Source organism: Sus scrofa, chromosome 9 (assembly GCF_054392235.1).
Source record: "Sus scrofa isolate SSC_HxYL_T2T_F1_AM1 chromosome 9, Sscrofa_HxYL_maternal_Yorkshire_Landrace_v2.0, whole genome shotgun sequence".
Lineage (NCBI taxonomy): Eukaryota > Metazoa > Chordata > Mammalia > Artiodactyla > Suidae > Sus > Sus scrofa.
The window spans coordinates 111818403-111837027 of record NC_139391.1 but is presented as its reverse complement, the minus strand read 5'-3'; the positions used below and the strand labels follow the sequence as shown (position 1 = coordinate 111837027).

Sequence of the window (18625 nt, the reverse complement as noted above, 5' to 3'; positions counted from 1 at the left end):
GTACATCACTTTGAATTAGGGTAGAATGTTATAAAGCATAAATGACTGCAGCCCAAGAACCAAAAATCTATATGCTTTTATTTCTTGACAGTAAAGATACTAAACACACTTTTTTTTTTGTCTTTTCTAGGGCCTCTTCCCGCGGCATATGGAGGTTCCCAGGCTAGGGGTCTAATCGGAGCTGTAGCTGCTGGCCTACGCCAGAGCCACAGCAACACAGGATCTGAGCCACGTCTGCAACCTACACCACAGCTCATGGCAACGCCAGATCCAGATCCTTAACCCACTGAGCAAGGCCAGGGGTTGAACCCACAACCTCATGGCTCCACTGCACCATGACGGGAACTCCCAAAACACTTTTTTTTTTTTTTCCCACTGTACAGCAAGGGGATCAAGTTATCCTTACATGTATACATTACAATTACATTTTTTTCCCCCACCCTTTGTTCTGTTGCAACATGAGTATCTAGACAAAGTTCTCAATGCTACTCAGCAGGATCTCCTTGTAAATCTATTCTAAGTTGTGTCTGATAAGCCCAAGCTCCCAATCCCTCCCACTCCCTCCCTCTCCCATCAGGCAGCCACAAGTCTTTTCTCCAAGTCCATGATTTTCTTTTCTGAGGAGATGTTCATTTGTGCTGGATATTAGATTCCAGTTATAAGTGATATCATATGGTATTTGTCTTTGTTTTTCTGGCTCATTTTACTCACTATGAGATTCTTTAGTTCTATCTGTGTTTCTGCAAATGAGTGAGGTCAGGGTTTGAACCGGCATCCTCATGAAGTTGTGGGTTCAAACCCTGACCTCACTCAGTGGGTTAAGGATCCAGCGATGCCATGAGCTGTGGTGTAGGTCACAGATGTGGTGTAGGCTGGCAGCTGGAGCTCCGATTCCACCGCTATCCTGGGAACTTCCATGTGCCATAGAGGCAGCCCTCAAAAGAAAACAAACAAACAACAAACCCATATAATTTTTTAAATAGACAAAGAAAAATCTATTTGATGAAACAATGCCATCTATAATTTTAATAGGTCCCAGTAAACCAGGAATAGAAGTTGTTCAATCTGATAAAGGCCACCTAGGAAAACACTTTACTTTAAATGGTAAAATACTGAATGTTTTCAGGAACAAATTGACCAGCCCACTCTCACCAGTTCTAGGCAACATGGTACTGGAGGTTCTAGCAGGTCAAATAAGGCAAGGAAGAGAGGCATCAAGCTCAGCACAGAAGAAATAAAACTGCCTCTATCTGTACATGGAAATGATGGTGTACACAGAAAACTTAACAGGTGGGAAAGGTTTCCCACTTAGGCAAAATATTAAACAGAAGAGAGAGCATTACACGGAACGCCTTCATATAAAGGATGGGTAGAGGTTAATAACTGCCAAAGTCTGAAATAACTAAGACTGCAAAAAACCTGAAGCCTCAGCAATCCAGAATATTCCCTTGTATAGAATACCAAACCTACACAACAAAGAACCGTCATACATAAACTTGCAATATAATCACTATCCACACAAGACAATCTCGGTAATAAACGGATCAGAATTACTGGACTAAGGTGTTTAAATGCTACTTACAGATAAAGTGGTTAAAATGATTCTAAATGTATACTCATTAATACTAACTATACTATCCATGATACAGTATACAGTGCTTGTAACATGAGATGATGACCTTCAAACATTTAATTTTGGATAAAATCTCAACAAGGTAGAAAAGACAAGACTGTTATGTGTTTGTACCCATACTTTTTAGTAAATGAAAAGTGTGTTTTGGGAGTTCCCATCGTGGCACAGTGGTTACTTTTTAGTAAATAAAAAGTGTGTTTTGGATGAAAAAATGCTCAACGTCGTTGATTATAAGAGAAATGCAAATCAAAACTACCATGAGATACCACCTCACACCAGTCAGAATGGCCATCATTAATAAATCCACAAATAACAAGTGCTGGAGGGGCTGTGCAGAAAAGGGAACCCTCCTGCACTGTTGGTGGGAATGTAAACTGGTACAGCCACTACGGAGAACAGTTTGGAGATACCTTAGAAATCTATACATAGAACCTCCATATGACCCCACAATCCTACTCTTGGGCATATATCTGGACAAAACTCTACTTAAGAGAGACACAAGCACCCGCATGTTCATTGCAGCACTATTCACAATAGCCAGGACATGGAAACAACCCAAATGTCTATCGACAGATGATTAGATTCGGAAGATGTGGTATATATACACAACGGAATACTACTCAGCCATTAAAAAGAATGACATAATGCCATTTGCAGAAACACAGATAGAACTAGAGAATCTCATAGTGAGAAGGAAATAAAGACAAAAAAACAAAAAAGACAAAAGCAGAAATTAGTGAAACAGAATAACAAATAGTAGAGACAATAAAGCAAAAAGTTGGTTCTTTGGAAAGATCAATGAAGATGATAAACTCACAGCTAGACTGATAAATAAAAAGGTGACACCAATCAACAATATAAAAAATGAAAAAAAGGTTATCTGTATAGTTCCTACAAACATTAAATGGAGAGTAACAGAATATTCTCTCCATTATTCTGACAAATTAGATAACTCAGATGAATAGACATATACCTTGAAAGTCACAAAGCATCAAAGCTCATTCAGGAAAAAACAGATAACCTGGATAGCCCTGTAAATTAAATGTGTAGTTATAAACTATCTCAAAAAAAAATTCATCCCAACTGACTTCACTGGTGAATTCTACTATGCATTTGAGAAAGCTACACAAATTTTTTCAGAAGACAGAAGAGGAAGAAACACTTCCAAAACCAAAGAATTATAAAAAAGAAAACTATAACCAATATCCTATATTACTTCAGATACGAACATCTTTAAAAAACTGTGTAAATCAAATCCAGGAATACATAAAAAGGGTAAGACCATCATGACCTGTAAGATACTTCGTTAACAGCATGAAGAACTAAAACCATATAATTTTTTTTTAGGAGTTCCCATTGTGGCTAAGCAGAAACAAACCCGCCTTTAATTCTGTCGATTTTTGACTCCTCAGTTTTGAGTCTCTATTACTCTATTAGCTCTGTTATTTATGTATCTGTATTTATCATTTTTTATGCCTTACTGATGAACTGACCCTTTTGTCATTGTGAGATACCCTTCTTTAGTTTTGTTAATACTTACTGTCATGCATTCTATTTTATCTGATCTTAATTTAATATCAGTCTCTTGTCTTTTAAAGTTTACCTGATGTATATTCTGTCCATTTACTTTCAACTCTTCTGTGTCTTTATTTTCTAGATGCATCTCCTGTAGACAGTATAAGTTGTTTTGCCTTCTGGTCTATTCTGATAATCTCTGTATTTTAATTGTGGTGTTTAGTCCATTAACATAGTACAGTTACCAAACAGGCTTTATTATTTGATTTTGTTTGTCCCCTTTGTTTTGTTTTGTTAATTTACCCTTTTCCTCCTCTTCTGCCTTCTTTTGGATTATTTGAAAAGGTTTTTTTAATTTCATTTTAATTTATTTGTTGCATTTCCGTCTACAGGGCTGTGTGTTTTTGGTTTTTGTTTTTAGTTTTTCTGTGGATGTGTGCATCCTTAACTTTCCTCAGTCTTTTAGAGTTAATATTGTACTATGTCAAGTGAAATATAAAACTTTGTATTTGTCAAAGTACCTTTATATCCACTTTCATGTAGTGTGATTTTCTTGGCTTAAAATTTCCATTTTGACTCTTTTTTTATATTTTCAGTCACTCAACTGAGATTTCTTACTATTTTTTTTTATTAGGGGCATTTTTTTCTGTACCTCACTGAAGTTCTTGCCTGCATAATAATTGTAGAGTCTGTATCATTTCAGAGTTGTCAGCTATTGATTGTCTTGTCCCTTTAGAATTGATAACATTTCCTAGCTTTTTATATGTAGCCATTTTTAATATATCCCAGACAGTGTGGACATTATATTGTGTAGACTTGGTATTTTTTTGTATTGCTCCTAAAGGGTTGACAGGAGTTCCTTTGTGGTGCAGTGGGTTAAGGATCCAAGTGCTGTCACTGCAGCAACTCAGGTTACGGTCATGGCACAGTTTCAAACCGTGGCCTGGAAATTTGTACCTGCTGTTCTTCTTTCACAGTGTCTCCACCTGGTCTGTCATCTCTATTCTTGCTGCTCTGATTTGGTTCAGGCACTCACCACTTTTGCAGGTGTACTCCTAACCTTTAGTCTAACTCATGCAGTCTACTGTCCAGCATGACTTTTCCCAAATTCAGATCTTTTCTGTTTCGTTTTGTCTTTTAGGGCCACATCCGTGGCATATGGAGGTTCCCAGTCTAGGTGTCCATTCGGAGCTACAGCTGCTGGCCTACGCCACAGCCACAGCCACATCAGATCTGAGTTGCATCTGCGACCTATACCACAGCTCACAGCAATGCCAGATCCTTAACCCATTGAGCGAGGCCAGGGATTGAACCCACAACCTCATGGTTCCTAGTTGGATTCATTTCCTCTGTGCCACAATGTGAACTCCCCAAATTCAGATCTTTAACCACTTTTTTTTTATTGCTCAAAATCCATCTTTGTTTTCCCAGTCCCTTCAAGATAAATTCCCATCTTCTGTGGAGACTACACAGAGTGCATCTGCTGTCTCTCTTTTACGTGGACAGGCCCCTCACACTGTGTTGAACACTTTTTAGGTCCCCAGATGCATCAGCTTCCCCAGGCTCCTTGCCTTTGATGGATGTGCTCCCAACCTCACCCACCCCACAACTCACACTTGGTTCCTACCTATTTTGATCTTTTAAGTACAGTTCAAGCAATACCTTTTGTGTTTCAAAACCTCTCAGGCTAAGTTGGAGGTCTCTCCCAAAGCCCTCTATACAGCATCATATCACCACAGCGTATCTGTTGTCACTAGGTTCTAAGCTCCTGGCAGGCATACTGTGTGTGCACACATTCTCTCCTGCTCTCTGTCTGTTTTCATCCTTTATTTCAGGAAGGAAAGCCTAGAGGGATGCGGGGAGGGGGGTTAAAGAGAAAATGCAGAGCCCACCTTTCTCTCTCAGTCCTATATACATATGCTTATTTTTACCAGAGATTTATGGCTGGAGATGACATTTAGGAATTTAATGAGTAAAGGTCCTATTTAACCTTCTCTCATTGATTTTAACCGTATGAGCCATCCATTTTCCTTATATGTAATCATATAAGGAAAAGTCATCTATTTTCCTTATATGTAATCAGCATTGAAGCATATATAAAATACATAAAATTTAGATTTGTGTGTGTTTACAGAGGCCCAATCTAATTTTCACAGTGAAAAGTCATACTAGAGTTCCTGCTGTGGTGCAATGGGTTAAGAATCCAGCTGCAGTGGCTTGGGTTGCAGCAGAAGTGCAGGTTCAATCCCTGGCCTTGCCCAGTGGGATGAAGGATCTGGCACAGATGTGACTTGGATTTAGTCCCTGGCCTAGGAACTTCCATATGCTGCAGGTACAGCCATTAAAACAAACAAACAAACAAAAAAAAAAACCCCAGAACTCCTCGTACCTAAGGCCTAGGGTCTTACATAACCTAACCAGTGATTATACCTCACAGTAGAATAGTTTCTCAACCTCAGCACTGTTGACATTTTAGGCTGGGTAGTTCTGTCGTGGGAGCCTAACTTCTGCATTGTAGGAAGTTTAGCAGCATCTCTGTCCTCTTTCCACTAGATGCTAGTAGCAGACGCCTCCCCCACCCCAGCTGTGACAGTCAAAAATGTCTCCAAACATTGCCAAATGTCCTCTGTGGAGCAAAATTGCCCCCAGTTCAGAATCACTGCTATAGAATGCTACAAACAGAAATCTAATCCATGAAATGTCTAGCTGTTCTACCCTCTAAGAATCACTAGCATATTTATTATATTCAGTCTGATCAAAAGCATATGATGTTCTAGTTTTGAAGAATTACTTTTGGTCTTGCCTCACTCTTTTAGAAACTTTTTAAAATGTGTAAATTTGATCTTTGCTTCTTAAGTGGCACTATCCCTTCTTTTCTCTAAGGGTTCATTTGGGCATTTCACTTGCTAAAAATTTAAGACAAGTGGGGGAGTTGAAACTTTCCACATTTTTTAAGCCTTAAAGATCATTACTGACAGCAGTTAGAAGAGCAGACTTATGTTGCATTAGTATAGTTAAACTGTGTATAGTCTGAATTTGATATAATAAGAAAATGTTTAATCAAAGTGCTTCTCACAACTCCAATTCCTTGGTGTTTGGTCATTTTAAATTTTACCTGTTTTGGAGTCTGCTGATGGTCTAGCAGTTAAGGATGCAGCATTGTCACTGCTGTGGCTCAGGTCACTGCTGTGACTTGGGTTTAATCCCTGGCCTGGGAACTTCCGCATGCCACAGATACACAGCCAGAAAATAAATTTTTCTTCTCCTTAATTTCACATTCTTTTCAGGCGATCCATGTGCTAATGGGAAACGCTGTGCAGCCCTTACTGACATCAGTGGGAGATGCTATAGAGGCCATCATCATCACTATGCACCAAGAAGATTTTTCTGGGTAATAACTTTCAATCAGTGTCTTCACTACCTTTTTTGCATTTGTTTTCCATTCCCACCTCCACCTCTACTCTTTGGGCCCTGTACGAATTAGAGCCTCTTGTGATGGGGTTGGCTTCCAACCTTATCTTGCTATTTTATTCATCGAGCACCATTAGCAGATTAAATTTTTTCAGTTCTTGTTTTCATCATTTCTCTCCTGTCATTGAAACATAGAATCATTAACATCTATGGGACTCAGCACTTCAGGATGTTTGGTACCGCTTTCCCTTTGCAGTTTTACCTTTTTCCTCACTTCTCAAAAATAGCCTATGCTTGAGCCTCTGGTGTAAGCATGGCGTTCCTTGTACAAAATGTCCTGCCTCTGCCACTCTGCTAGTCTGATTCCTGCTCTGGCTTTGGGGGTAAGATCCTGCCTAACCTCATCCAAAGATGACTTTCCTTTCTCAGAGATCTTATGGCAGTCTAATCTGGTCATATCGCTCCCAGCCACAAACACTCTGGTATTCCATAGCTGTTTCATGTGTGTACTGCTGATCTATATCATATGTATCTTGAGAATAAGAATCATAGTTCTGGAGTTTCCGTTGTGGCTCAGCAGTAACGAACCTGACTAGTATCTATGAGCACCTGGGTTTGATCTCTGGCCACACTCAATTCGTTGAGGATCTGGCATTGTCACGAGCTGTAGCGTAGGTCACAGACTCCGCTTGGATGTTGTATTGCTGTGGCTGTGGCTTAAGCCGACAGCTTCAGCTCTGATTAGACCCCTGGCCTGGGAACTTCCATATGCAGCAGGTGCAGCCCTAAAAAGAAAAAAAAAAATCATAATTCCTGGCTTTACTGAAATGTTTTAAGTAGAGTAAAATGGTTTTGACTTAGTATATTAGAAAACTATCTCTAAAGAATTTGAAATAGTTATTTGCACATTCTTAGAGTGATTAAAAAAATTAGCCATACTAGAGAGCTAAACACACATATATTAGTGTGTAGCTATGCGTTTTATATGCCTACTTCATAGTTACTATTTTTTAACTATCCTGTATATTTATATTGTTTTACAGAGGATATGCTTTATTAAATTTCTGACCATTAGTCTGTAGAAAAATTATGTGATTATTATACTGTCCTTTAATTTTTCATGTCATTTATTTCATTAGCAAGGTATCTTGAAAGATGAAAAAGTCTCACTGAGGACCCCAGAATGACTGGTGACACTTGGCATGCATGCGTTTCTTTAGTCCTGCCCTCTGCCTCTGTGCGTGGGCCCTTGTTACAAAGACCCTCACATTTCTGCCCAGCTTCCTACGGGCACTACATCAATTGAAAACCTCTTACTAAATGCTTTGACATAATTGGGAAAACTGAGCTTTAGCAATTGCCAAGAAAATTGCTAAATAAATATATTCTAATAAATTTAAAATCAAGCCTCTAATCCACACTGAGAATTACTAATATGTATTTCAGAATTTTGTCTAATATGTAGTTTTACTTATATGGACACATGCTTATGGAACTTGTTTTAGTATGTTTTCTAAACCTCAAGGAAGTCATATCTCTTGGCCAGATTAAAATTCTTCAAACAATCTTCCAGAGTCGTACCAAGATGATGACAGTGCTTTTGAAAAAGCATAAGAAGATTAGAAAGAGATTGGTCCTTTTTAAATTTTTTGCTGCCTAGCCTTTTGGACTGACAAAATCTGAAGAAAGATAAGCCATGATGGTCTGACTTTGGCAAAACCAAACCCCATGTAAAGATTGCCACCCACTACTTACTAAGGTGTTCCTGTACTCTGAACCAGGCAGCACCCCACCTTGTGACAGTGGCAGGTGGCAGCATTCTACTGTGTCTCCTCCGTGGCCTGGCCATAGTTAGGACATTCTTTCTTACACCTGAATGGAATCTCCTCCTGCTGGAATGTCATGTGCTTTGTCTGTTTCTGTCTGCTTTCTGGAAGTGGAAGACCTCTGGTTAGCATCCTACTTGTAATGACCATTGCTGTATTTTAAAATAATTGAGTTTACCTCAGTCTCTTGCTCTGGGCATTTGCATCATATCTGCTGTTCTTCCCTAGACCATTGCCAGTTCTCTACATCATTCTCAGAATATGGAAACAGTTATTTTTTGAAAAAGATTCAGCAGTCTATAGCCAGTGAGCTCATTGGCTAGCTAATTAATATCAGGTGATTTCTAATTTTGGCATAACTCTTCTTTCCTATAAATATTTCTCATTCTTTTCATATATTCTTTAAAGAGCAATTATAAACACTTATAAATTATAAATAGTATTTCATGGAGCATCAGCTGGCATCATCTGTTGATCCAAATTAAAGCCTTTCCAAACATCATCTGGGAGGAAAAAATTGCACACCATGTGTATTGTTACATAACCAGTTCCACAGTCAGAATTCTACTATTGGACTGATTGGATTAAATAGCACAAGCGCAGAGCTATCTTTGCCAAGAATTTGGGGAAGGCAGCATTTTTCTGTTGCTACAAAGTGTAAAATCCTATTTCACTATCTATTATTGATGTATTCCATTTTGCATCCACATGTGTGCGGATGGCGAGTTGTAAGCTGCAAAAAACCTTGGGAGGTCAGAGTGCATGAGGCATTTCAGTGAATCATCTAAGACAGATGGCTGTCTGTCTTGTTCTTCATAGATTGTCCGTAAATTGACTCCAAGATTCCTTCCGTCATCTTCCTAGCATCCTAAAACAGTCTTTGGAATATAATTTAAACATTATTTTATGCGCTTTAACTCTTAGCAAAAATAAACAATGCCTTTTCTACTGTAGAGGAATGAAATTGCTTAGGAGTGAAATAGCAGGCAGAAGGGAGATAAAAGTCACATAGTGTCTTTAAGTGCCCTGGCTGGTGTTTTCTTTTGCAGATCATCCCCCGGCCCAGAAAAGCCTGATGTTCCCTGTTCTCTCTACATGAAGGAGCTTCAGGGTTTCATTGCCAGAGTTATGAGTGACTACTTTAAACACTTTGAGTGCTCGGATTTCGTCTTTGACAACACTGAAGCCATTGCCCAAAGAGCCATTGAACTTTTCATCCGCAATGCCAGTCTCATAAGACCTCTTGGTGAAGGTGGGAAAATGCGACTTGCTGCTGATTTTGCACAGGTAAATAGATACACAGCTACAAAGGGAGGAAAGTTTCAGCCTCAATATTATCTGTTAAATAAAAGACTATGTATTCTTCAGTGTTTTAAAGAGTTGAAACATGAAGAAAAGTAAATCCAAACCTAATTGGTTAAAAAAAAAAAAAAAGGAAAGAATTTAAAGACACTTTCATATCAGATTTTTTTTGTATTTAACAAAAGAATCATCAAGCATCTTTGGAATTTCAAGATTAAGTTGAAGGTAGCTCATTCCACAGTAAAGCAACATTCACCAATTTTATGTAATATGGGGCTCTTTCACTATTTTACTGTCCCACCACATCAGTATTGATAAGAATAATTGATTAACGTTGCTGGAAAATAATGTAGGCCATGAAATTTATCCTTCAAATAGTGGAAAGGGGCGGTCTGTTGTCACGTAAAGCTTCGACACATCCGTAGTCCTCTGTGGCCAGTTCAACATTCCGGGACAGTGTTCTAATTAATTTATGTGCACAGAGGACTAGGTGAATTATTTGCTCTCCCTCTATTAAATAAGAGTATCTTTCTTGTGCATAGCCACCCTCGAAATTATTCCACGCTATCTAATAAGAATGAGGTAGAGTAACATTTAAATAGCAAAACCATAATCAGCTCTTATGGAAAGGTTTTTTTCTTTGTTCTGTAGACATATTTTTTTAAAAAGCATTGGAATAACATCAGAGAAGAAGAAATGCCTCGAACATCTACTTTCATTAAAAAGATTCAGAATTCATATTTAAATTGCATGTCAAAGGTTAACTCATTTTTTTAAGGCTTTCAAAGCTGTTAGCTTTGCTGGTCTAAATAGTTACTCAAATGGAATATTCCTATGTAGTGTGCCAGATCCTACCTGTTTATAAACAGAGACAAATTGAAGTGTCGACTTTACTTCTGTGTGTATTTGGGAGCAAGTCTTGGTTCATTATTCCTGCTCCAAGGAAAGGCTCCGGAGGGCTGAGTGATGGTTGTGGACCCTCCCTCATACCTGATGGTTACAGCAAGGAACAGGTACATATCCTAATGTTTCAAGAGCTGGGCTCTTTGCATATTACTTGGTCTAGAATTAGTCACTTTCACCCCCTGAGACTACTAGGTCAGAGTAAAGAGCCTTTGTAAAATAGGCGTTTAGTAGCCTCAGCATGAAAATAGAAAATATTGGAGTTCCTGTGGTGGCTTAGCAGTTAAAGAACCTGACTAGTATCAATGAGGATGCAGGTTCCATCCGTGGCCTTGCTCAGTGGGTTAAGGATCCGGTGTTGCCATAAGCTGCAGCGGAGGTCGCAGACTCTGCTGGGGTCCCGCATTGCTGTGGCTGTGGTGTAGGCGGACAGCTGCAGCACTGATTTGACCCCTAGCCTGGGAACCTCCATCCATGTGCCGCGGGTGCAGCCCTAAAAAGACAAAAGACCAAAAAAAAGAAAGAAAGAAAGAAAATAGAAAGTGTTACCATTGGTCTGGTTCGTTTTGCCCTTCTCTTTATTTATCAGCTTAATTCTCAGGCATCTGTACATTTTGCTGTTCTAGGTGAACTCCAGCTCAACCTTTTACTGGAGTTACAGGCTGCTTATCGAAATGAAAAGACAGTATTATACCAAGACCTCCTCTTATTTGTTAAAAACACTGTGAGCTGTACTCAAATGGGTGCCTGTTCTTCTTTTCCCCTTTCCTCCTTCATTTTGTTTTTCTTTTCCTTTCTGTTCTCTCTGCTGGGTTCCCTCCCCCACCAGTTTATTTGCATTCTGCTCCAGCTGGTTCTTGAGTCACTTTCCTGGAGGCAGCACTTCAAGTCCAATTAGAGTGGCAGCAGAGCAGGAGATGGCCAAAATGAGAGCGCTGCAGGAAAAAGCTTTTTGAATTTGTTTTTTTGTTTTAATGATATGTTTCTGTGTGAAAGCTGGAGAGCATGGTCCTGTAACCCTTGCTTCTATAGCTAGCACCTGCTCAAAGTAGGGCAGGGTTGCACTCCCACTTTGCTTAAATTGTAGTCAGCATTGCTTCTTTCTTAAGCCATGTTGCCCAGTAAACCACACCTTTTCTCAGGTCTCTTTGATTAAGATAAATGAAAGCCACCAATCATTATGACTAACCTAGGCTCCAAGGCAGCCTTTGTTTTCCAATTCTTTTATAGAGGAACTGCATTTACCCAAACAGCCTTCCCTCCGTATTGAGTATATTTTCTAGCCCTGCAGTGACACTATTTGCTGCAGCCTGTGTGGTTCACTCCTGGACAGTGTTCCCGTTTCAGAACATCGTGCCACTCACTGTGTGGTGGTTCCCTGGTCCTAAGGGGTGTGGGCACAGGAAAGACAGGTGCAAGCACTTCTAAGGTGAATTGCATTTGTGACCAGTGGCTTTGGCAAATAGTATCCAGCTGTTACATCATCCCTCCATATCTTAAAAATGTTAAATTGGAATTTGGGGTTTTTTGGGTTTTTTTATTGTGGTTTCTTCCCACAACTGCAATTATGTGATATTGTACCTCAGCTTGCATCCTTGGCTGGAAGTGTTTTTCTGGAGTGAGTTGAAACACTTAAATGGCGCCACCCTGACACTTATATTCATGGCAGGCATCACCTGGGACTAGAAAACCTTTTGGCTGCCTAATTATTGAAAGTTCTATCAATTTGTATTTGAAATTAAAGCTGTTGAGGTCCCTGGAATTAAGAATACACAGATCCTCTGTGGGTTTGAAAAGAGTTCTTTGATCAAAGTGCCTGCTCTTCTGGCATAAATAACAGAGAAAGACCTCAGAAGAAACCAACAGAGGAGGTTTCGGAATGCTGATTATGTAGCATAAAGTCCAGTTGCAAAAACAGCTAATGATACATGGTAAAGATTTCTTACAATCCTAGCTTCTCCCCGTGGCACCATTGCACAGGTGAAAGAGAAAGCTGTTGCCGAGTGCCATCTGGAGGGTTCGCGGTGAGGGCAGTGCCTACATACAGCCCACTTAGGAATCAGGTCAGGGCATGAGGTGGTTTCCTCCTGGTAATTAATTCCCTACTGTGACCACATGGTCTCTGTGTTTACCCTAATCCCATAGCAGCTCTAAAGCACGAAGCCTGTCCAAGGCCGCTGGGGCTCTGCTGATGCAGAATCTCTCTGGGGGCTTGTCCACACTGCCCTCTGAACCACACATTTCCCTCTGACTCTCAATTTCATGTCTTTCCTGAGGAAAAGGATGGCTTTTGACGTTGGCATTGAATTTACTCAGGGGTATGCCTAGGAATTTCTATTTATTTCTAGTGCCCTTTCAATAGACCTTTATATCTGTCTTGCTTTTTGCCTGAAACTATAAATTTAGGGAAAAAAGAACCCAAATAATCAAGATTCTGATTCCTCTTGCCTTTTCCCTTGAACAGTGTCAGGCAGGAGTGCCCTCGGCGTATCCAGAGACGCCCTGTGGTTACCCAAATGTCTCCGGTGGGTGAGGAGCAGCTCTGTAATTAGTTCACCGTGCCTGCAGAGCCGCCTGTTCACCCCCTCCAACAGGAGAGCTGGGGAGAGGCGGTCACAGATGCCATTTTTGTATCCACAGCTAATTGCAGAGTCACCTCCTCTAAAAGGAACACTTCTGCCCTTTAGAAACACGGCCTTTATTGTTTAATGGAACTCTGGCAGAAGAAAACAGTTTTTAGTACCCTAGAGGTCTTTTATGGATGAAAAATTTATTTTAAACATTTAACATTTTGAAATTACCCTATGGTGGAGAAGTCTCCTGCAGTCACCATAGATTACACAGCCATTCAAGGTCATATACTCTGATATCATAATTTTGTCCTAGCCACTTACTTGTATTAGCTCAGTCCTGCTCAAATGCTAAGGCCAAGGTTGTTTGGTTTATCTTTGAAGATGATGAAGCCCACTGGAGTAAGTGAAAAAAAAAAAAAATTGCCAAGAACATTTCATGAAAAATACTTAACATAATTGCAGTGTGTAGAAAACCATTATACATATGCAGTGCACGCCCACACACAGAGTCATAGGTACATGATAATCACATTTTTACTCTGTGCTCACTGTAAAACAAATGGCACATTCAGTGGGAAACCAGAAACTGCACTGAGTACACTAAACAGGTCCCAAGGAACAGCCCATAACCCATTGGCTCAAAGCTGCTCTCTTTTGCATTTTTGGGCAGAGTCTGACTTTTATTCCTCAGATTTTTCTTTTTTTTTTTTTTCTTAAGCTGCAGTGTGCAGCAGCTTGATCCAACCCAGGCTGCAGTGGTGAAAGTGCCAAACCCTGACCACTAGGCCACCAGGAAACTGCTGATTTCTCTTTTTATTTACCTGTTCTTTTGAATTTTATTTTTTTTTTATTTTTTTTTTTTTTGTCTTTTTGCTATTTCTTGGGCCGCTCCCGCGGCATATGGAGGTTCCCAGGCTAGGGGTCGAATCGGAGCTGTAGCCACAGGCCTACGCCAAAGCCACAGCAACGCAGGATCCGAGCCGCATCTGCAATCTACACCGCAGCTCACGGCAACGCCGGATCGTTAACCCACTGAGCAAGGGCAGGGACCGAACCCGCAACCTCATGGTTCCTAGTCGGATTCGTTAACCACTGTGCCACGACGGGAACTCCTGTTCTTTTGAATTTTAGAGAGAGAAATTCACTCACTGGTCACTGGTCACTGGTCACGAGTCACCCTCAAGACCACCTGGAGGAGGAAGCAGCCCTTCAGGGCTCCCCTGATACTCAGTTCATACATTTGATTTCACCCTTGTCACTTTGCTGAATAATAATCAGAATGTGTCTGTGTGCCCATGTATGTACACACGTACCTTTCTTACAATTTAGGTAAAAAAAAAAAAAAAAAAAAATTACACTGTTTAAGTAAATATATATCCCCCTCCTGGATAAATTTGGGAGCACTCCTTGAAGGCAAGACCATCTAATTCATCTTCTCATCTCCATGTCTTGCTTGGTACCTGGAAATTAATTGAGAGTCAAAAATGTTTCTCAAATAAGTGAAAGATTAGGTCTGTATAGTCTTCCAGTGGCAAGATGTGAGCAGTTCTTCGGAAAGGTGGCCAGTAGGACAGAAACCCCGTTTTTCTTTCATATGTTTTTCTTTTTTTCTTTCTTTTTTTTTTTCCCCTATGTTTTTCTTAAAGATGTTGATTTATCAGGGAGCAGCCTTTTCTCAGACATTTTCTAAACTATTCTTTACCACGGTCCTGATCTTAATGAGTATGGCGAAATGGTTTATCATCTGAGTACCAACCACTATGCAAACATTTTATATATGCATTGACAAAGAAAAGGTATCCTCTAAAACTCCAGTTAATGACAATAAAATTTCCAGTCAGAGGAGGAAAATAAAGAGAAGTGAAAGTACTAGTTGCTAAATTCTTCAGTCAGGAAGCAAATTAATTCGCTAACAATTTAAAAGGGGGAAAGTTTCTAAAATACTGATAATAATTGCCAGCATTTAACAAGTGCTTATCATATGCCATGCACCTAATGCTTTGTGAAATTAATTTATTTGCATAATTTTATGGAAGATATTACCTATTTTTGACAGGTGAGGACCTTGCAACTTAAAAGAGGTTGCGTCCATGGCCACACAACTTGTCATCATTGGTTAGGAATTCTGACACAGATGTGCTGCCTCCAGAGTCAGGGCCTTATCACTTGAGCCAGCCTGGTAAAAACTGTCATCATTTATGTTTAATGTAAAAAGGCTTGTGATGCCTGCTTAAAGTACAGGCCCACAGTCTCGAAAACCTTCCTTTTCCTGATTTTTCAATGGAAGAAAAAAAATCTAAATTTTCTCCACTTACATAATAAAAAATGTTTTTCTATTTTTTTGAAGGAATTATCTCATCTTTTTGTGAAAGTTATCCAAGTTCTTGCCTTTTAATAAACTTGACTTTCAAAACTTGCCTCATAGTATAGACAAAATTTAATTTACTGCACACTATAACTTTCTGTGATCCAGGTGTGCCTCCAGTTCGCTTCAAGAAACTTATAAAGCTTTGGGGTATCTCTTAATATTTCAGATGGAGTTGGCTGTGGGTCCGTTCTGCAGAAGAGTATCTGATTTAGGAAAGTCCTATCGAATGCTCAGGTCATTCAGGTAAGACCTAGTTCTGTTACCACTGTTAATATCTCCATATCCCATTAGCAGATAAACCCGCTCCTATTCTTGGGGAACTATACAAATTTGCCATTAGTCAACCATTTCGTGACATACAACAATGGCATTTTCATATGATTTATCCTGAAAATTATTATTTAAAACCAGAAACTTTGGCGTTCCCATTGTGGCTCAGTAGAATTGAATCTGATTAGCATGCATGAGAATGCAGGTTCGATCCCTGACCTTGCCCAGTGGGTTAAGGATCCGGCATTGCCATGAGCTGTGGTGTAGGTCACAGACATGGCTTGGATCTGGCCTTGCTGTGGCTGTTGGTGTAGGACGGCAGCTACAGCTCCAATTAGACTCATAGCCTGGGAACTTCCATATGCTGCAGGTTCTCCCCATCCCACCCCCACCCCCGGCACAAAAAAATAAAACCAGAAACTTACACAGAACTATATGCAGTGATGTGTCTTTGTGTGTGACAGTTCACAAGATTGAGCTGGTAAATTTTTTTATTATGCTCTCTCTAGGGGGATTTTTTAAAAGTCCTCGGTTTTTATCGAAATATATTGAGCTTATTGAATACCAGGCAGTTCATAATTACACAGACATCTTTTTCTGAAAATTTTACTTGTTCATTTATTGTATCCAACCCAATCTACTTCTCAAAAGATTATAGGTTGCATTCCATAACAAAACTATTAAAGTATTCAGGGAATGACTATATGACTTAGGTTAAAGATGGCTAATGTAGGAGTTCCCGTCGTGGCGCAGTGGTTAACAAATCCGACAAGGAACCTTGAGGTTTCGAGTTCGATCCTGGCCTTGCTCAGTGGGTTAAGGATCCGTTGTTGCTGTGAGCTGTGGTGTGGGTTGTGGGTGCGGCTTGGATCTGGTGCTGCTGTGGCGTAGGCCAGCGGCTATAGCTCCGATTAGACCCCTAGCCTGGGAACCTCCGTATGCCGCCGGAGCGGCCCAAGAAATGGCAAAAAGACAAGAGACAAAAAAAAAAAAAAAAAAAAAAAAGATGGCTAATGTTAGTTGAGCACAGAATATAGGATTGAGCTTCCTAGAAACTAGTTCAAAAAGAAAAAGAATGAGTTAATTCAAACTCATGAGCTAAATTTAACAGAAAAATCCTTTTCGGTGTTCAATGCTTGGATGAGCTTTTTACCGACCAAAATTTTAAAGAATATTAAAAAGCTGAATGACCAGGTCTTAAGTATAAGATTTTAGAAGAAAAAAAGATATTTTTCAATGGCTATTTATTCCATATGCCAGATTTCCCAAACTCTTTTTCACATCAGGACACACATAGCAAATGTATACACACAAATAGATGGCCATCCCTGAGGGCCTGATGGATTGACGCAGTACTTATGGCCATTTTCTGAGCATACCCTACCAGATGGGAAGCCTTGGTTTCACTTACCTGTAATATCCAAGAGCCTAACGGTTTGTGAAAGTTTCTTTATAAAAGGCAGGTAAGAGAGTCCAGGCCTGTGACTTTCTATAAACTGACTCTCTTGGTACTAGAAACTAGAGGAGTAAGCCGTATGTTCTTTAAAGGATTGCGTCACGCCTCAAGTCAGCCAAGCTTTTGGTAGAAAATTCAGATATAATGTCTCTTGAAATGTAAGAACCCAGGGTTGTTGATCAAAAGTGGAGGCTTATCTTTTACTTTGCCTATCTGTAATTGGCATAGTTGGCTGTTTTTTTTCTGTTTGTTTTGTTTTTTTTTTTAATTCCAACCTAAGAGACTGAATTGTTTTTCTCAAATGCCCATCTGTACAGAGTTGGATTTCAAAAAAAACTGAAAGTGGGATCTCAGGCATTTTCAGATACCTTCTTTGGATGAGCTCAAAACTTTTATAAAGTATTTAAATAGTTTGTTGCACTCTTAAGGTTTGGAACTATGAAATATGGACAGGTTGAAGGATTAAGGGATACTGAGGTTACTGATCCACCAGTCCTCTGTATGTACCATAAAGATAACCTTAATAAAACTCCTGCAAAGTCACTTACTTTGAGTAAGATGGTAACACGGCAGTCCCAGATGATAAAATTCTGCCCTGAGGATCTTAGTGAGCTGGAGAATATTAACCACCTAGTTATTTTAAAAAGTATGGGAAAAGCTGTGCTTTGGGATTTGCTCTTTTAAGAATAGGCTATTATTTTTGATAGTCCTGGCTCCCATGTTTAGTTATTTATTCCGTGTATGTACTAAAATAGTACTTATCTTCCCGTTTGCTGAGGCGAGATGGCCTTTATCCGAGTGCTTTTAAAGTTGTGTCACAGTATGCAGCTACACATTCTGAGGGTTTCACATAAGAACAATTCTATTTTAAGTCACTTAAAATTTTCTGTCAACCTCAATTTTCACACACACACAAAAAAAACGATCCTAAAAGGAGTATTTAACCCCGTGCTGTACAGTGAGGGAGGGGGGAGTATGCTGGGAGAAATAACAATTAAAAAAAAAAAAGGGAGTATTTAAATTTTGAATATTGACACCTTCTAGTATCTATTTAATGAATAAGAAAATAATGATTGGTTAGTGTATAATTCTTTAAAATCCTGTGTTCTTTATAGCTGGTTCCTTCATGAGGCACTTGTCAATCTAGGTGTGTTTCAAAAATGTGACCATGACTTACAGTAAGAGATATTTTATGTTACCATCTGCATATACTTGCATAGATACACACTTAAACCCATGCCAACCCACATGTATGCCATGAAACAGTAATTACTCTTTTTTTCTTTATTATAGTTGATTTAAAAGTAATTACTCTTTCTTCAGGTGATATTCCCTGATATTTCTTTTTCATTGGTTATTTGAGTCCAT

The 18625-nt window shown here is 39.5% G+C and overlaps 1 protein-coding gene across 2 annotated transcripts in view; it reads left to right on the top strand.

Moving 5' to 3' along the window:
* COG5 (component of oligomeric golgi complex 5) overlaps positions 1 to 18625 on the top strand; it is a 277016-nt gene that overhangs the window by 241856 nt on the left and 16535 nt on the right. For both annotated transcript variants that reach the window (XM_021102595.2, XM_084977452.1), the window contains exons 17-19: positions 6436 to 6539; positions 9435 to 9672; positions 15698 to 15774. In XM_021102595.2, the coding sequence (XP_020958254.2) occupies positions 6436 to 6539; positions 9435 to 9672; positions 15698 to 15774 (419 nt within the window). The remainder of the gene's footprint in view (positions 1 to 6435; positions 6540 to 9434; positions 9673 to 15697; positions 15775 to 18625) is intronic.